The 12067-nt window shown below is 49.2% G+C and overlaps 1 protein-coding gene across 5 annotated transcripts in view; it reads left to right on the top strand.

Annotated features, from left to right (window-relative positions):
- Positions 1-12067, top strand: part of SHQ1 (SHQ1, H/ACA ribonucleoprotein assembly factor) — a 671809-nt gene that overhangs the window by 538925 nt on the left and 120817 nt on the right. For all 5 annotated transcript variants that reach the window (XM_069643203.1, XM_069643202.1, XM_069643204.1 and 2 more), the window contains one exon: positions 5119-5239. In XM_069643203.1, the coding sequence (XP_069499304.1) occupies positions 5119-5239 (121 nt within the window). The remainder of the gene's footprint in view (positions 1-5118; positions 5240-12067) is intronic.

The following is a 12067-nucleotide window of genomic DNA, read 5'->3' as shown; positions in this document are numbered from 1 at the left end:
GGAACACAATCAAACGGCAATTCTTGGGGCAATGCCCCACTTCTTTCTCTTCCCTTGCTCTCAACATCATGACACCTCATCAGTTGTTTCATGCTCCATTTGGTGCCATCGTCCAACAACATAACCGTGCCCATAACTCTTCACCCTGTTCAGAGGAGACAAATATGCATCACCTGCAGCCCTCTCTCTTGGGTTTTTTATCCTGACCCAAGTGTCCTTAGCGCACATAAGAACTCCTCTACAGACCACCCCCGAAGGTTGATGCAAGCATCAGCACCCGACTGTTAGGGGGAGGGGGAGAGGGAGAGAGAGAGAGAGAGAGAGAGAGAAAAGAAAAAAAAGTGTATACTACCATCAGGCTCCATTGATCTGCAGGTTATCAAGATGGCAACATGTTCATCTTCACCAGTGGGGAAGCAAAAAGCCTAAATGACCACTTAAGAAAAGCTATTCAGTTTGCTTTGCCAGTTGCAGCAGGCCTCCACCCCCTCCTCTCCACACGTGTGTTTGTGTTTGGTGGAAGCAAGGCATTTCAGTGGAAAGTATGTTGAAAAGCCTGATTCTGGCCCTGGGTGCCTGGTTTTGTTTGTGATGCTAAATCTGACAATTTATGACCTTTTAGAGAATATTTGTTAAGATTAGTTAACTCCACCTGCTATACCGCGATAACCATGATATACCGTCATTTGGCAAGAAGGTTATCGTACAGTGAAAAAACAAATACCGTGACACCCCTATGCCCCACCGCCGCAGGCACATTTAATAACAAAAGGGCACCATTCGCGCCTTCTCACACTACTCCAGCTCAGGGGAGCCCTTGAAAGACTCCCCCCGAGTTGGCATGGTGGGGGGGCTGATGGTGCCCTGGGGGGGCATGGAGCACCAGGCGGTCGCCCGCCCGCTCTGCCCTAAGGCTGGCCCTTCTTGTCTGCTCTACCACTCCCCATCTTCCGCTAGTATTTCCTACTCTCCTATATCTAGCGGATTTGGCTTTTTGTCCTTCATTGAGAAAGAGGGTTTAGGTGTCGCAATCAGTCAATGTTAAGGCACTCCTATGGCAAAGTCGGGACTCTTCAACAAATAGTGTCAGTGCGCAGATGTAGCCAAAATATGTGACTGGCAGATTTTGTGAACTTTCATGGAAGACGTGAAAAGTTCATTTTTTTTTTATGGAAAGGGTCATCTGACCTCAAGCCTGCTATGCTTTTAACACCCCCTTGGGGACTACCCTGCACCCGCTTTAGGGGACAAGGATTTCCCAGACAATGGTTTTATTCCACCTCCATGTAACACAGAATCCCAAGTCTTTATTGGTTGTAGGGGGATTGAACAGGGCAGTAATATGTAGGGCCCTTTAAAAGTGGATGCCTCGGTTTCTGACTTGGACTTGTTGACACCCTTACAAGAAGAGCTGAACCAGTGGATCCTCCCATCATGGAGAAAGGCTGGCCTTTGCAGCCTCACAGATGAGTGTATGCCTCACAGGAGGAGCCTGGAGGAAGAGCCAAGCAGAGTGATGGGTAGACGGATAAGGAAGCATGCCTAACGCTGTTGCTTCGAAGAAGGCGGGATGCTTGAGGAACTCTGAGCCGCGGAGGAAGAAGGAAGCCATGCCAGAAGCAGAGTGCCGGTGTCCAGCCTATCCAACGCCAAAGACCTGTGAGTCCAGGATGGGAAAAACCGACGCGAGAGACTGGACTTTGAAGACTGGAGCGAAGTTGAATGTGCTGATCCGCGTTGGTCAGAGAGACCGCCTCCCCTAATGAGCACTGCCACTGGTGAGTAGGTATGTGAGTTCCATGTCTTAAAATCGTGGCAAAAATGGCCGTGAATAAAAAATATCGCGGCACAAATGCTGTGGTTTAGCCGCCACAATCATGTAAAGGAAACCCCCGCAACTCCCGGACCCATTATACCATTTAAGGGGAGCGGAGGACAACCCCGCAACCCCCAATCCCTTTAAATGGTAAAATGGGGTACACCTCTACCGAGTCAAACCACAGCATTTTTGCTGTGATTTTTTTTTTTGAAAATGTATTTATTTAAAAAAAATAATAATTTTTTACCAGCAACATTTTTGCCGCAATTGTATTACCTGATACCGGTATGTGGCATCAATCTAGTAGCGGATGTAGGGTGGTGAGGCCACAGCCGAGCTCACGCCGGGCTGAGAATCCATATATCCCCGCAAGTGGATGAGAGAACTGACAATCAAAGAAAAGCGGACAAAGCCCATAGCCCACGCTCGGCTGAAAATTCAAAGATCCCATGAGCGCGGGAGAGAACTGCTAATCGCAGCCAGACTGAGAATCCATATATCTCACAAGGGTTGTTAAAACCTATAACCAAAACAAGCCCACATGGGGCAGAGTATCAAGGTATCCTACGAGGGGGTGAGAAAATCAATCAACTGCGAGATACTCAAGAGCTGAGGCGAGCCGGCCGTGCCAAGATACAAACTACTCTACAGGGGTATACAAAGTCCCACAGCCAAAGCAAGGGTGAGCAAGGAATTACCCAAACACTGCAAGGCACAAATGAATGCAAGCAAGGGCGAGAAAGGGAATTGCCCAAACACTAAGAGCAGAAATGAACCCAAGCAAGGGTGAGCAAGGGATTAACCAAACACTGTGTAGAGGAGGAGCCAAGTACTCCCCCTCCAATTGCCCCACCCTTATGAGGGACAATTGAATCAGCAAAGAGCAGAGCGTGGACTCCTGTGCAGTACTCAAAAGAGTACCAATACCTAAGAGAGTCTGGGAGGCAAGGTACCCATTGAGAAAAACGTACCTGCATGCAAGACAATATGATGGCCCTTTGAATGAGATTCCCGAAGAAGCAGAGCAGATAAAAGGCAAGGATGAATGGTGACGTCACACAGAAGAGATGCAGGGATCAGAGGATGCAGATATTCTATAAGGCATCAAGAAATCAACAAGGATAAGTGACATCTTGGGATCAAGGTGAAGAAGCTTAAGCCGCAGAAACAGATGAAGATCTGAAGTCATTTTACACATGTACAGACGCAAATTGAAACGCAAACAGCAAAGTAATTTTGAAATCTAGCTTCAAGCTTATATAGTAAATAGTTTGTGGCAAGTGCCAATATATACACATATACATCTGAAATAGATAAAAGATGGATGTTTCCACTTCACGTTATAAAGCAGTACTGAACATCAACATGGGCAAAGATGGCCTCACTTCAGTGTGCCACAGTTAAAAGCAATTTTAATTACAAATGAATCTCAACAGAAGGAGTTGAATCAGCCAAGAAACCAAAAGTCTTATCAAACAGGAATTGACTGACACTTGATACAAATTGTGTCAAGGAACAAGAGGCTCCTGTTTCGGAGGCTTGAGCAAAACAAAATACATCAGAGGACTATTAAAAATTAATATCAAATACACGAAAAGGCTCGATTTCATTGTGTCCAGTCACGTGGAAGGAAAAATTGGACGATCGGGGTGGTCACACCTAAGCACGAGGGCACAGCCTTCACTCCTTAAAATTTCTCAGAGCACAGCACAAACTCAAGGCCTAACTTCAAAGTACTAATTGACACTGGACCATTGAGGTGATGATGGATTGATATAATAATTGGTGTGAAGCTGGTTTTTAGATGAGCCCACTAACACCTGAATTTTCAGTCTGCGTGCTGCTAAATGTAGATGGAAAAGTACTGATGGGGGTTAGAAGCCAACCAATTGTAAAGGACTGTGTAATGAAGGGTCCTGTATTTAGTGACGTTCATAGTGGCCATTTTGAGGGGAGGGCTTAGTGGCCTCACCTGATGTTAAGCACCCTATCACTTTCTTTCACGGTTCTATACGGATATGGAACTTATACTTAGCTATTCACTTGGAGCCTATGACTTTCCTCAATAGGTTTTTGTAGTTTGCCACATAGGTAATGACGCAGGTCAACGTCAGTGATGACGATTTTATGCAGTATAACCTCAGTTTCTACTAAAATGAGTCGAGTAAGAGGATTGAACGACAGCTGATGTTAGTTTTATATACTTGTTAATAAAATGGACTCCCCTTTTGCCAAACTACGCGAGTCGTTTTTATTATTGATGTATGAAAAAAATCAGCATCCCCATCCATCTCCAGGGTATTGCTACTCATGTTAAAGGGCTGGGAAACCCAGTTCAACTGTAAGGCGCAAATGAACCCAAGCAAGGGAATTACCCAAACACTACGAGGAACAAATGAACCCAAGCTGGGGGTGAGAGGCATTTTCAATTTTGTGAACGCTGACCAAACCAGACAGCAGAGCTTGGTGTCTCCAACAAGGTGAACACATGCAGGGAGACTGGACAGACCTGGAACTGTCTGAACTGCTCAACGCTTTCTTTTTGCTGAGAGAAAGACTTTGAGACATTTTGAGCAATAGTAAGCCCAAAGCATGAGAAGACATTGAGAACTCTCTGGTGGGGGCAGAAAACCAGCCACCACTAATCTACCAAACAGGGGAAGTAACCCCATCCTAAACTAAAGACTGTAATCCTTTTTTCCTCTTCTTAGGGCAGATGCTATGGTAGCATAGGTTTAGACAGAGGACAGAGTTTCTTTGTAAGATGCCCTGGTGACCACCAGTTTATTATTTTCCTCAGTAGGGAACTCGATGTACAAATAAGGTTAGAATAGGCCTTACTTTTCTTTAATAAACGTGTTCTGATACAAAACCAGTCTTCGTGTCCGTCTTTTATGTCTGACTTACCACAGTATATGGTGTGAGCTCCAGGTGTCGACCAAACAGAGGTTGAAGTAACTGAGATCAAAATAGACATGTAATAAGCTGTGCTGCATGTACGGTGTGTGTGTATATATGTTATTCGCACAGCTTCTCCTTTAGAGGTGCCCACATTGGTTTCCTCACCGCTGATGACGGGTAGAAGGGCCTGTTGTATCCAGATCATCCATGCGCCTCCTTTTGTCAATTGTTCCACGATTTTTTTTCTCTGGCATTTTGTCTCCAGAGAGTGCCTTTAAGGGCTGGACTTAAACATCTCTTGTATGTTTATAAAGCTTTTGTTGTTAATTTCTTTTGTTTGTTTACAGCCATGGGGTGTCTCCTAACGATTTCGCATATGTTCTTCCACTCTCCTGCAGGTAAAGCAGCTGTTTTAAAATGTTTCCTTGAGATCCACCGGCTCTTCCAGGCGAACGATGCCGCCTATATCCTCAACGATCTCTACATCAGCGACTACTGCGTCTGGATCCAGAAAGTGAAGTGAGTTTTACTTCAATTGTGTCGGGCCTGACTTAAGCAGCTTTATGTTACCACTGGACGGGCCGACTGCAATCTAATGATCAAGTCGTGGCGGTTCCGTGTGAGTGACGAGGGGGCCTGTAAGGCTACTGGTGATTCCATGGCTGTGGCGGTTCCGTGGGAGTGACGAGGGGGTCTGTAAGGCTACTGGTGATTCCAGGGCTATGGCGGTTCCGTGGGAGTGACTAGGGGGTCTGTAGGCTACTGGTGATTCCAGGGCTGTGGCGGTTCCGTGGGAGTGACAAGGGGGTCTGTAAGGCTACTGGTGATTCCAGGGCTGTGGCGGTTCCGTGGGAGTGACGAGGGGGTCTGTAAGGCTACTGGTGATTCCAGGGCTGTGGTGGTTCCGTGGGAGTGACGAGGGGGTCTGTAAGGCTACTGGTGATTCCAGGGCTGTGGCGGTTCCGTGGGAGTGACGAGGGGGTCTGTAAGGCTACTGGTGATTCCAGGGCTGTGGCGGTTCCATGGGAGTGCCAAGGGGGTCTGTAAGCCTACTGGTGATTCCAGGGCTGTGGCGGTTCCGTGGGAGTGCCAATGGGGTCTGTAAGCCTATTGGTGATTCCAGGGCGGCTGTGGCGGTTCTGTGGGAGTGCCAATGGGGTCTGTAAGCCTACTGGTGATTCCAAGGCTGTGGCGGTTCCGTGGGAGTGCCAATGGGATCTGTAAGCCTACTGGTGATTCCAAGGTTGTGGCGGTTCCGTGGGAGTGACGAGGGGGTCTGTAAGGCTACTGGTGATTCCAGGGCTGTGGTGGTTCTGAGGGAGTGACTAGGGGGTCTATAAGGCTACTGGTGATTCCAGGGCGGTGGCGGTTCCATGGGAGGGTCAAGGGGGTCGTAAGGCTACTGGCGGTTCCAGGGCTGTGGCGGTTCCGTGGGAGTGCCAAGGGGGTCTTAAGGCTACTGGCGGTTCCAGGACTGTGGCGGTTCCGTGGGAGTGACAAGGGGGTCTGTAAACCTACTGGCGATTCGAGGGCTGTGGCGGTTCCATAGGAGTGACGAGGGGGTCTGTAAGGCTACTGGTGATTCCAGGGTTGTGGCGGTTCCGTGGGAGTGACGAGGGGGTCTGTAAGGCTACTGGTGATTCCAAGGCTGTGGCGGTTCCGTGGGAGTGTCAAGGCGGTCTGTAAGGCTACTGGTGGTTCCAGGGCTGTGGCGGTTCCATGGGAGTGCCAAGGGGGTCTGTAAGTCTACTGGTGATTCCAGGGCTGTGGCGGTTCCGTGGGAGTGCCAATGGGGTCTGTAAGCCTACTGGTAATTCCAGGGCTGTGGCGGTTCCGTGGGAGTGCCAATGGGGTCTGTAAGCCTACTGGTGATTCCAGGGCTGTGGCGGTTCCGTGGGAGTGACGGGGGGGGGGTCTGTAAGGCTACTGGTGGTTCCAGGGCTGTGGCGGTTCCGTGGGAGTGTCAAGGGGGTCTGTAAGGCTACTGGCGGTTCCAGGGCTGTGGCGCTTCCGTGGGAGTGCTAAGGGGGTCTGTAAGCCTACTGGCGATTCCAGGGCTGTGGCGGTTCCGTGGGAGTGACGAGGGGGTCTGTAAGGCTACTGGTGATTCCAGGGCTGTGGTGGTTCCGTGGGAGTGACGAGGGGGTCTGTAAGGCTACTGGTGATTCCAGGGCTGTGGCGGTTCCGTGGGAGTGACGAGGGGGTCTGTAAGGCTACTGGCGGTTCCTGTGTATGTTGCAGAGCTTTCGGGTGGGGTTTGTCCTCAGTGTTTCTAATCCATGGGGTATGTTTGTTGTATAATGTATTGGTTATCCAGGCTCCGGGTGTGTTACATGTCCCACTGTATGACCTGTTTAGGAAGGTAGATTATCAGTAGCCTGCATCTGACCCCCTCCACATGTGCATGCTCGACCAGGCTGTGTCTAATGCTCAAAACATACCTGACCCCCTAGGGGATGGATATGGCTATTCTCCCCCCCCCCCTGGTATGTGTGATACCCCCAGGGGTGCGTCTGATCCACCGTGATGTGTCTGATCCTCAACAGTGTCGCTCATCATGAAAGTATGTATGATCCTGTAAGGTGTCTTCATCATCAAGGGGTGTCTGGCTTCTCGTGATGTCTCTGATCCCCCAAGGTGTCTCTGATTGCCTTCAATGGTCCCATGGGTTGTGTCCGACTCCTCGGGGTGTGTCTGATTCATCTGGGTATCTCTGATCTCATAGGGTATCCCTTGGGGTGTCTCTGATCGCCCAAGGTGTCTCTGATCCCAAGGGCTGTGTCTGATTTCTCGGGGTATCTGATCCCATGGGTTGTGTTGGATTCCTTGGGATGTCTCTGATTCCTTGGGATGTCTCTGATCCCATGGGTTGTGTCTGACTCATCGGGTTTCTCTGATCCCATGGGTTGTGTTTCATTCCTCAGGCTGTCTCTGATCCGATGGGCTATGTCTGATTCCTTGGGATGTCTCTGATCCCATGGGTTGCGTCTGATTCCTTGGGATGTCTCTTATCCCGTGGGCTGTGTCTGATTACTCGGGGTGTCTCTGATCCCATGTGCTGTGTCCGATTACTCGGGGTGTCTCTGATCCCATGTGCTGTGTCTGATTCCTCGGGATGTCTCTGATCCAATTGGCTGTGTCTGATTCCTCGGGATGTCTCTGATCCAATGGGCTGTGTCTGATTCCTTGGGATGTCTATGATCCAATGGGCTGTGTCTGATTCCTTGGGATGTCTCTGATCCCATGGGCTGTGTCCGACTCCTCAAGGTTTCTCTAATCCCATGGGCTGTATCTGATTCATCGGGATGTCTCTGATCCCATGGGCTGTGTCTGATCCCTCTGGATGTCACTGATACCATGGGCTGTCTGATTCCTCGGGGTGTCTCCTATCCCATGGGTTGTGTCCGATTCCTCAGGGTGTCTGAGCCCATGGAGTGTGTCTCATTCCTTGGGATGTCTCTGATCCCATAGGTGACTGACTCCTCAAGGTTTCTCTGATCCCATGGGCTGTCTGATTCCTCGGGGTGTGTCTGATCCCATGGGCTGTCTCATTCCTCAGGGTGTGTCTGATCCCATGGGCTGTGTCCGACTCCTCAAGGTTTCTCTGATCCCATGGGTTGTGTCTGATTCCTCGGGATGTCTCTTATCCCGTGGGCTATGTCCGATTACTCAGGGTGTCTCTGATCCCATGGGTTGTGTCTGATTCCTCGGGATGTCTCTTATCCCGTGGGCTATGTCCGATTACTCAGGGTGTCTCTGATCCCATGGGCTGTGTCTGATTCCTCTAGGGTGTTTCTGCTCCTCATGACACAGCTGATATACTGGTTTACTAATGCCCTTCAAACAGGCAGAACTTGCCAAGGGAAGAGATGGCAGTGTTTTGAACTGGGCTTGTGAACACTTGGCATTTGCCGATTGACAATAGTTGTGACTAGGTATGTGAAAGCTGGTAATGGGTGATACTGGGCAGATGTGTTCTGGCAATAGTAAATAGATGTATCGAGTGCAGTCTGGCAATACCTGTTTGGTGTGTTCGGTGGATGTAGGCCGTACCGGTTTCTGGTGTCATGTAGAGGTGTCTTATGCAATCGTGTGGTTTTGTGAAGACTACATGGGAAAGCTGGTAATAACTTAACTGAGGTATGGTTATCAATACATTTTACAGCAGGGCATGGGAAAGCTGGTTATAACTGTAACTGAGGTATAGCCAGGTTATCAATACATTTTACAGCAGGGCATGGGAAAGCTGGTAATAAATGTAACTGAGGTATAGCCAGGTTATCAATACATTTTACAGCAGGGAATGGGAAAGCTGGTAATAACTGTAACTGAGGTATGGTTAGGAATGCATTTTACAGCAGGGCATGGGAAAGCTGGTAATAACTGTAACTGAGGTATGGCCAAGTTATCAATACATTTTACAGCAGGGCATGGGAAAGCTGGTAATAACTGTAACTGAGGTATGGTTAGGAATGCATTTTACAGCAGGGCATGGGAAAGCTGGTAATAACTGTAACTGAGGTATGGCCAGGATATCAATACATTTTACAGCAGGGCATGGGAAAGCTGGTAATAACTGTAACTGAGGTATGGTTAGGAATGCATTTTACAGCAGGGCATGGGAAAGCTGGTAATAACTGTAACTGAGGTATGGTTAGGAATGCATTTTACAGCAGGGCATGGGAAAGCTGGTAATAACTGTAACTGAGGTATGGCCAGATTATCAATACATTTTACAGCAGGGCATGGGAAAGCTGGTAATAACTGTAACTGAGGTATGGTTAGGAATGCATTTCACAGCAGGGCATGGGAAAGCTGGTAATAACTGTAACTGAGGTATGGTTAGGAATGCATTTTACAGCAGGGCATGGGAAAGCTGGTAATGTCACGGATGACACCCTGTTAAGAGTAGCACAGAACACCCAGGAAGGGTTTTGGGTGGTTGTGCCGAAGTAAGGTGGACAGATAAGTACACACACAGCTGAAAGTAATGAGAACGAAGAGTAGACAAGTGTAGCAAGGAATAAGGTACAACAAAATGGATTCCCTCTAGGGGTGTATGAAGATATAGGAAAAGAGTATTCCACGGACCTTAGGAAAACTCTAGCCTTCTGCATAGTTTGCTATAACAGAGGCCCACGCTCTTTGCTCATGGCTTGGAACAGCAGCTATGGGTATCTGTAACGTAGAAACGAGACAAGGGAAGGGGCAGAGGTTGCCTGACGGAAACCAACAGACAAGCTCTGTACAAAAGGGTCTACAAACAGTACAAGAGAAGAAACTAACAGACTAATCCAGGAAAAAGGACGTCGATAGCAAACTAGCAGAAGGAAATGAAGGTTAAGTCATGTAACAGGATTGGATAGCAGAGGACAGTAGGGAACAAGGTTGAGAGCTCAGAGGAGCAGGAAAGCAATGGGCAAGCCCACGGGAGCAGGGCTGTAAGGTAGGGAGCCCAGAGGGAAAGGGCTTAGGGCAGTGGAGTAAAGCAGGCTGTACGGCACGGAGCACAGAAGGGCCGGGCAGCAAGGAGTGAGCCCTGGGGAGCAGGCCCGCTGAACGTAGAATGCTGCAGAGGACTGTAGAGGGCTGCTAGGCTGAGAACCCAGCGGACAAAGGCTGTAGGTAGTAAGCAGCGGAGCGTGATCGGCTGCAAGGTAGGAAACCCTGAGTACAAGGGCTGTTGGCAGTGGAGAGAAGCAGGCTGCGCGGCAAGGAGCCAGAAGGACCGGCAGCAAGGAGTAAGCCCAGAGGAGCAGGGCCGCTGACTGTAGAAGGCTGCAGAGGACTGTAAGCTGCAAGGTAAGGAGCCCAGAGGACAAGGGCTGTAGGCAGCCGGAGTGAGGCAGGCTGCAGAGCAGGGATCCCAGAGGACAAGGGCTGTAGGCAGCCGGAGTGAGGAAGGCTGCAGAGCAGGGATCCCAGAGGACAAGGGCTGTAGGCAGTCGGAGTGAGGCAGGCTGCAGAGCAAGGAGCCCAGAGGACAAGGACTGTAGGCAGCCGGAGTGAGGCAGGCTGCAGGGCAGGAGCCTGGAAGACCAGGGCAGAAGGTAGCAGCTGAGCGTGATCGGCTGCAAGGCAGAAACCCGAAAGGGCAAAGGCGGAGGCTGGAAAGCAGCAGAGCGTGATCAGCTGCAATGTAGAGAGCCCGGCAGGGCACTGGATCCAAAGCCGGAGTAAGGAGGAACCTCATACAAGATCCGTAGCTCGAAGCAAAATGGTGCTGGAAGGACTCTTAATGCAAGAGACTGAGCCTCTGCAGGCAGCAGCATTTATACCGCCCTGCCCAGCACAGAGGCAGGCTAATCAGTCGCACCTGGATCAGCACACCTGCAGACAATCGGCCACATCCCTCTCTGTTCCTGAGCTGGTGGAAGCAGAGGAGATCCCTAGGGCTTCTGGGGATTGTAGTTCCGAAGATGACGAATAGGAATGGCCAGGAATAGATGGTTCTAGCCAAGTGCATTGGGGTAAGTGTAGTTTGTTGGGAAAAATAGAAAAGCACCAAAGTCTCGCAAATGGGAAATAAGGTCCATATTGATCGCAAATGTATGTGCCCATGGCGCAGGCATGACAGGTAATAACTAACTGAGGTATAGCCAGTTTAGGAATGCATTTTACAGCAGGACATGGGAAAGCTGGTAATAACTGTAACTGAGGTATAGCCAGGTAAGCAATACATTTTACAGCAGGGCTTGTGGAAGCTGGTAATATATGTAACTGAGGTATAGCCAGGTTAACAATGCATTTTACAGCAGGGCATGGGAAAGCTGGTAGTAACTGTAACTGAGGTATGGCCAGGTTAGCAATACATTTTACAGCAGGGCATGGGAAAGCTGGTAGTAACTGTAACTGAGGTATGGCCAGGTTAGCAATACATTTTACAGCCGGGCATGGGAAAGCTGGTAATAACTGTAACTGAGGTATAGCCAGGTAAGCAATACATTTTACAGCAGGGCTTGTGAAAGCTGGTAATATCTGTAACTGAGGTATAGCCAGGTTAGCAATACATTTTACAGCAGGGCATGGGAAAGCTTGTAATACCTGTAACTGAGGTATGGCCAGGTAAGCAATACATTTTACAGCAGGGCTTGTGGAAGCTGGTAATATCTGTAACTGAGGTATGGCCAGGTTAACAATGCATTTTACAGCAGGGCATGGGAAAGCTGGTAATACCTGTAACTGAGGTATGGCCAGATTAGCAATACATTTTACAGCAGGGCATGGGAAAGCTGGTAATACCTGTAACTGAGGTATAGCCAGGTAATGAATGCATTTTACAGCAGGGCATGGGAAAATTACTACCAGCTTTCCCATGCCCTGCTGTAAAATGCATTCCTTACCTGG

This window comes from Ambystoma mexicanum, chromosome 2p, assembly GCF_040938575.1.
Source record: "Ambystoma mexicanum isolate Mex_15411 chromosome 2p, UKY_AmexF1_1, whole genome shotgun sequence".
In the NCBI taxonomy this organism is placed as follows: domain Eukaryota; kingdom Metazoa; phylum Chordata; class Amphibia; order Caudata; family Ambystomatidae; genus Ambystoma; species Ambystoma mexicanum.
The sequence above is the reverse complement of the archived record's forward strand: the minus strand, read 5'-3'. Positions and strand labels throughout refer to the sequence as shown.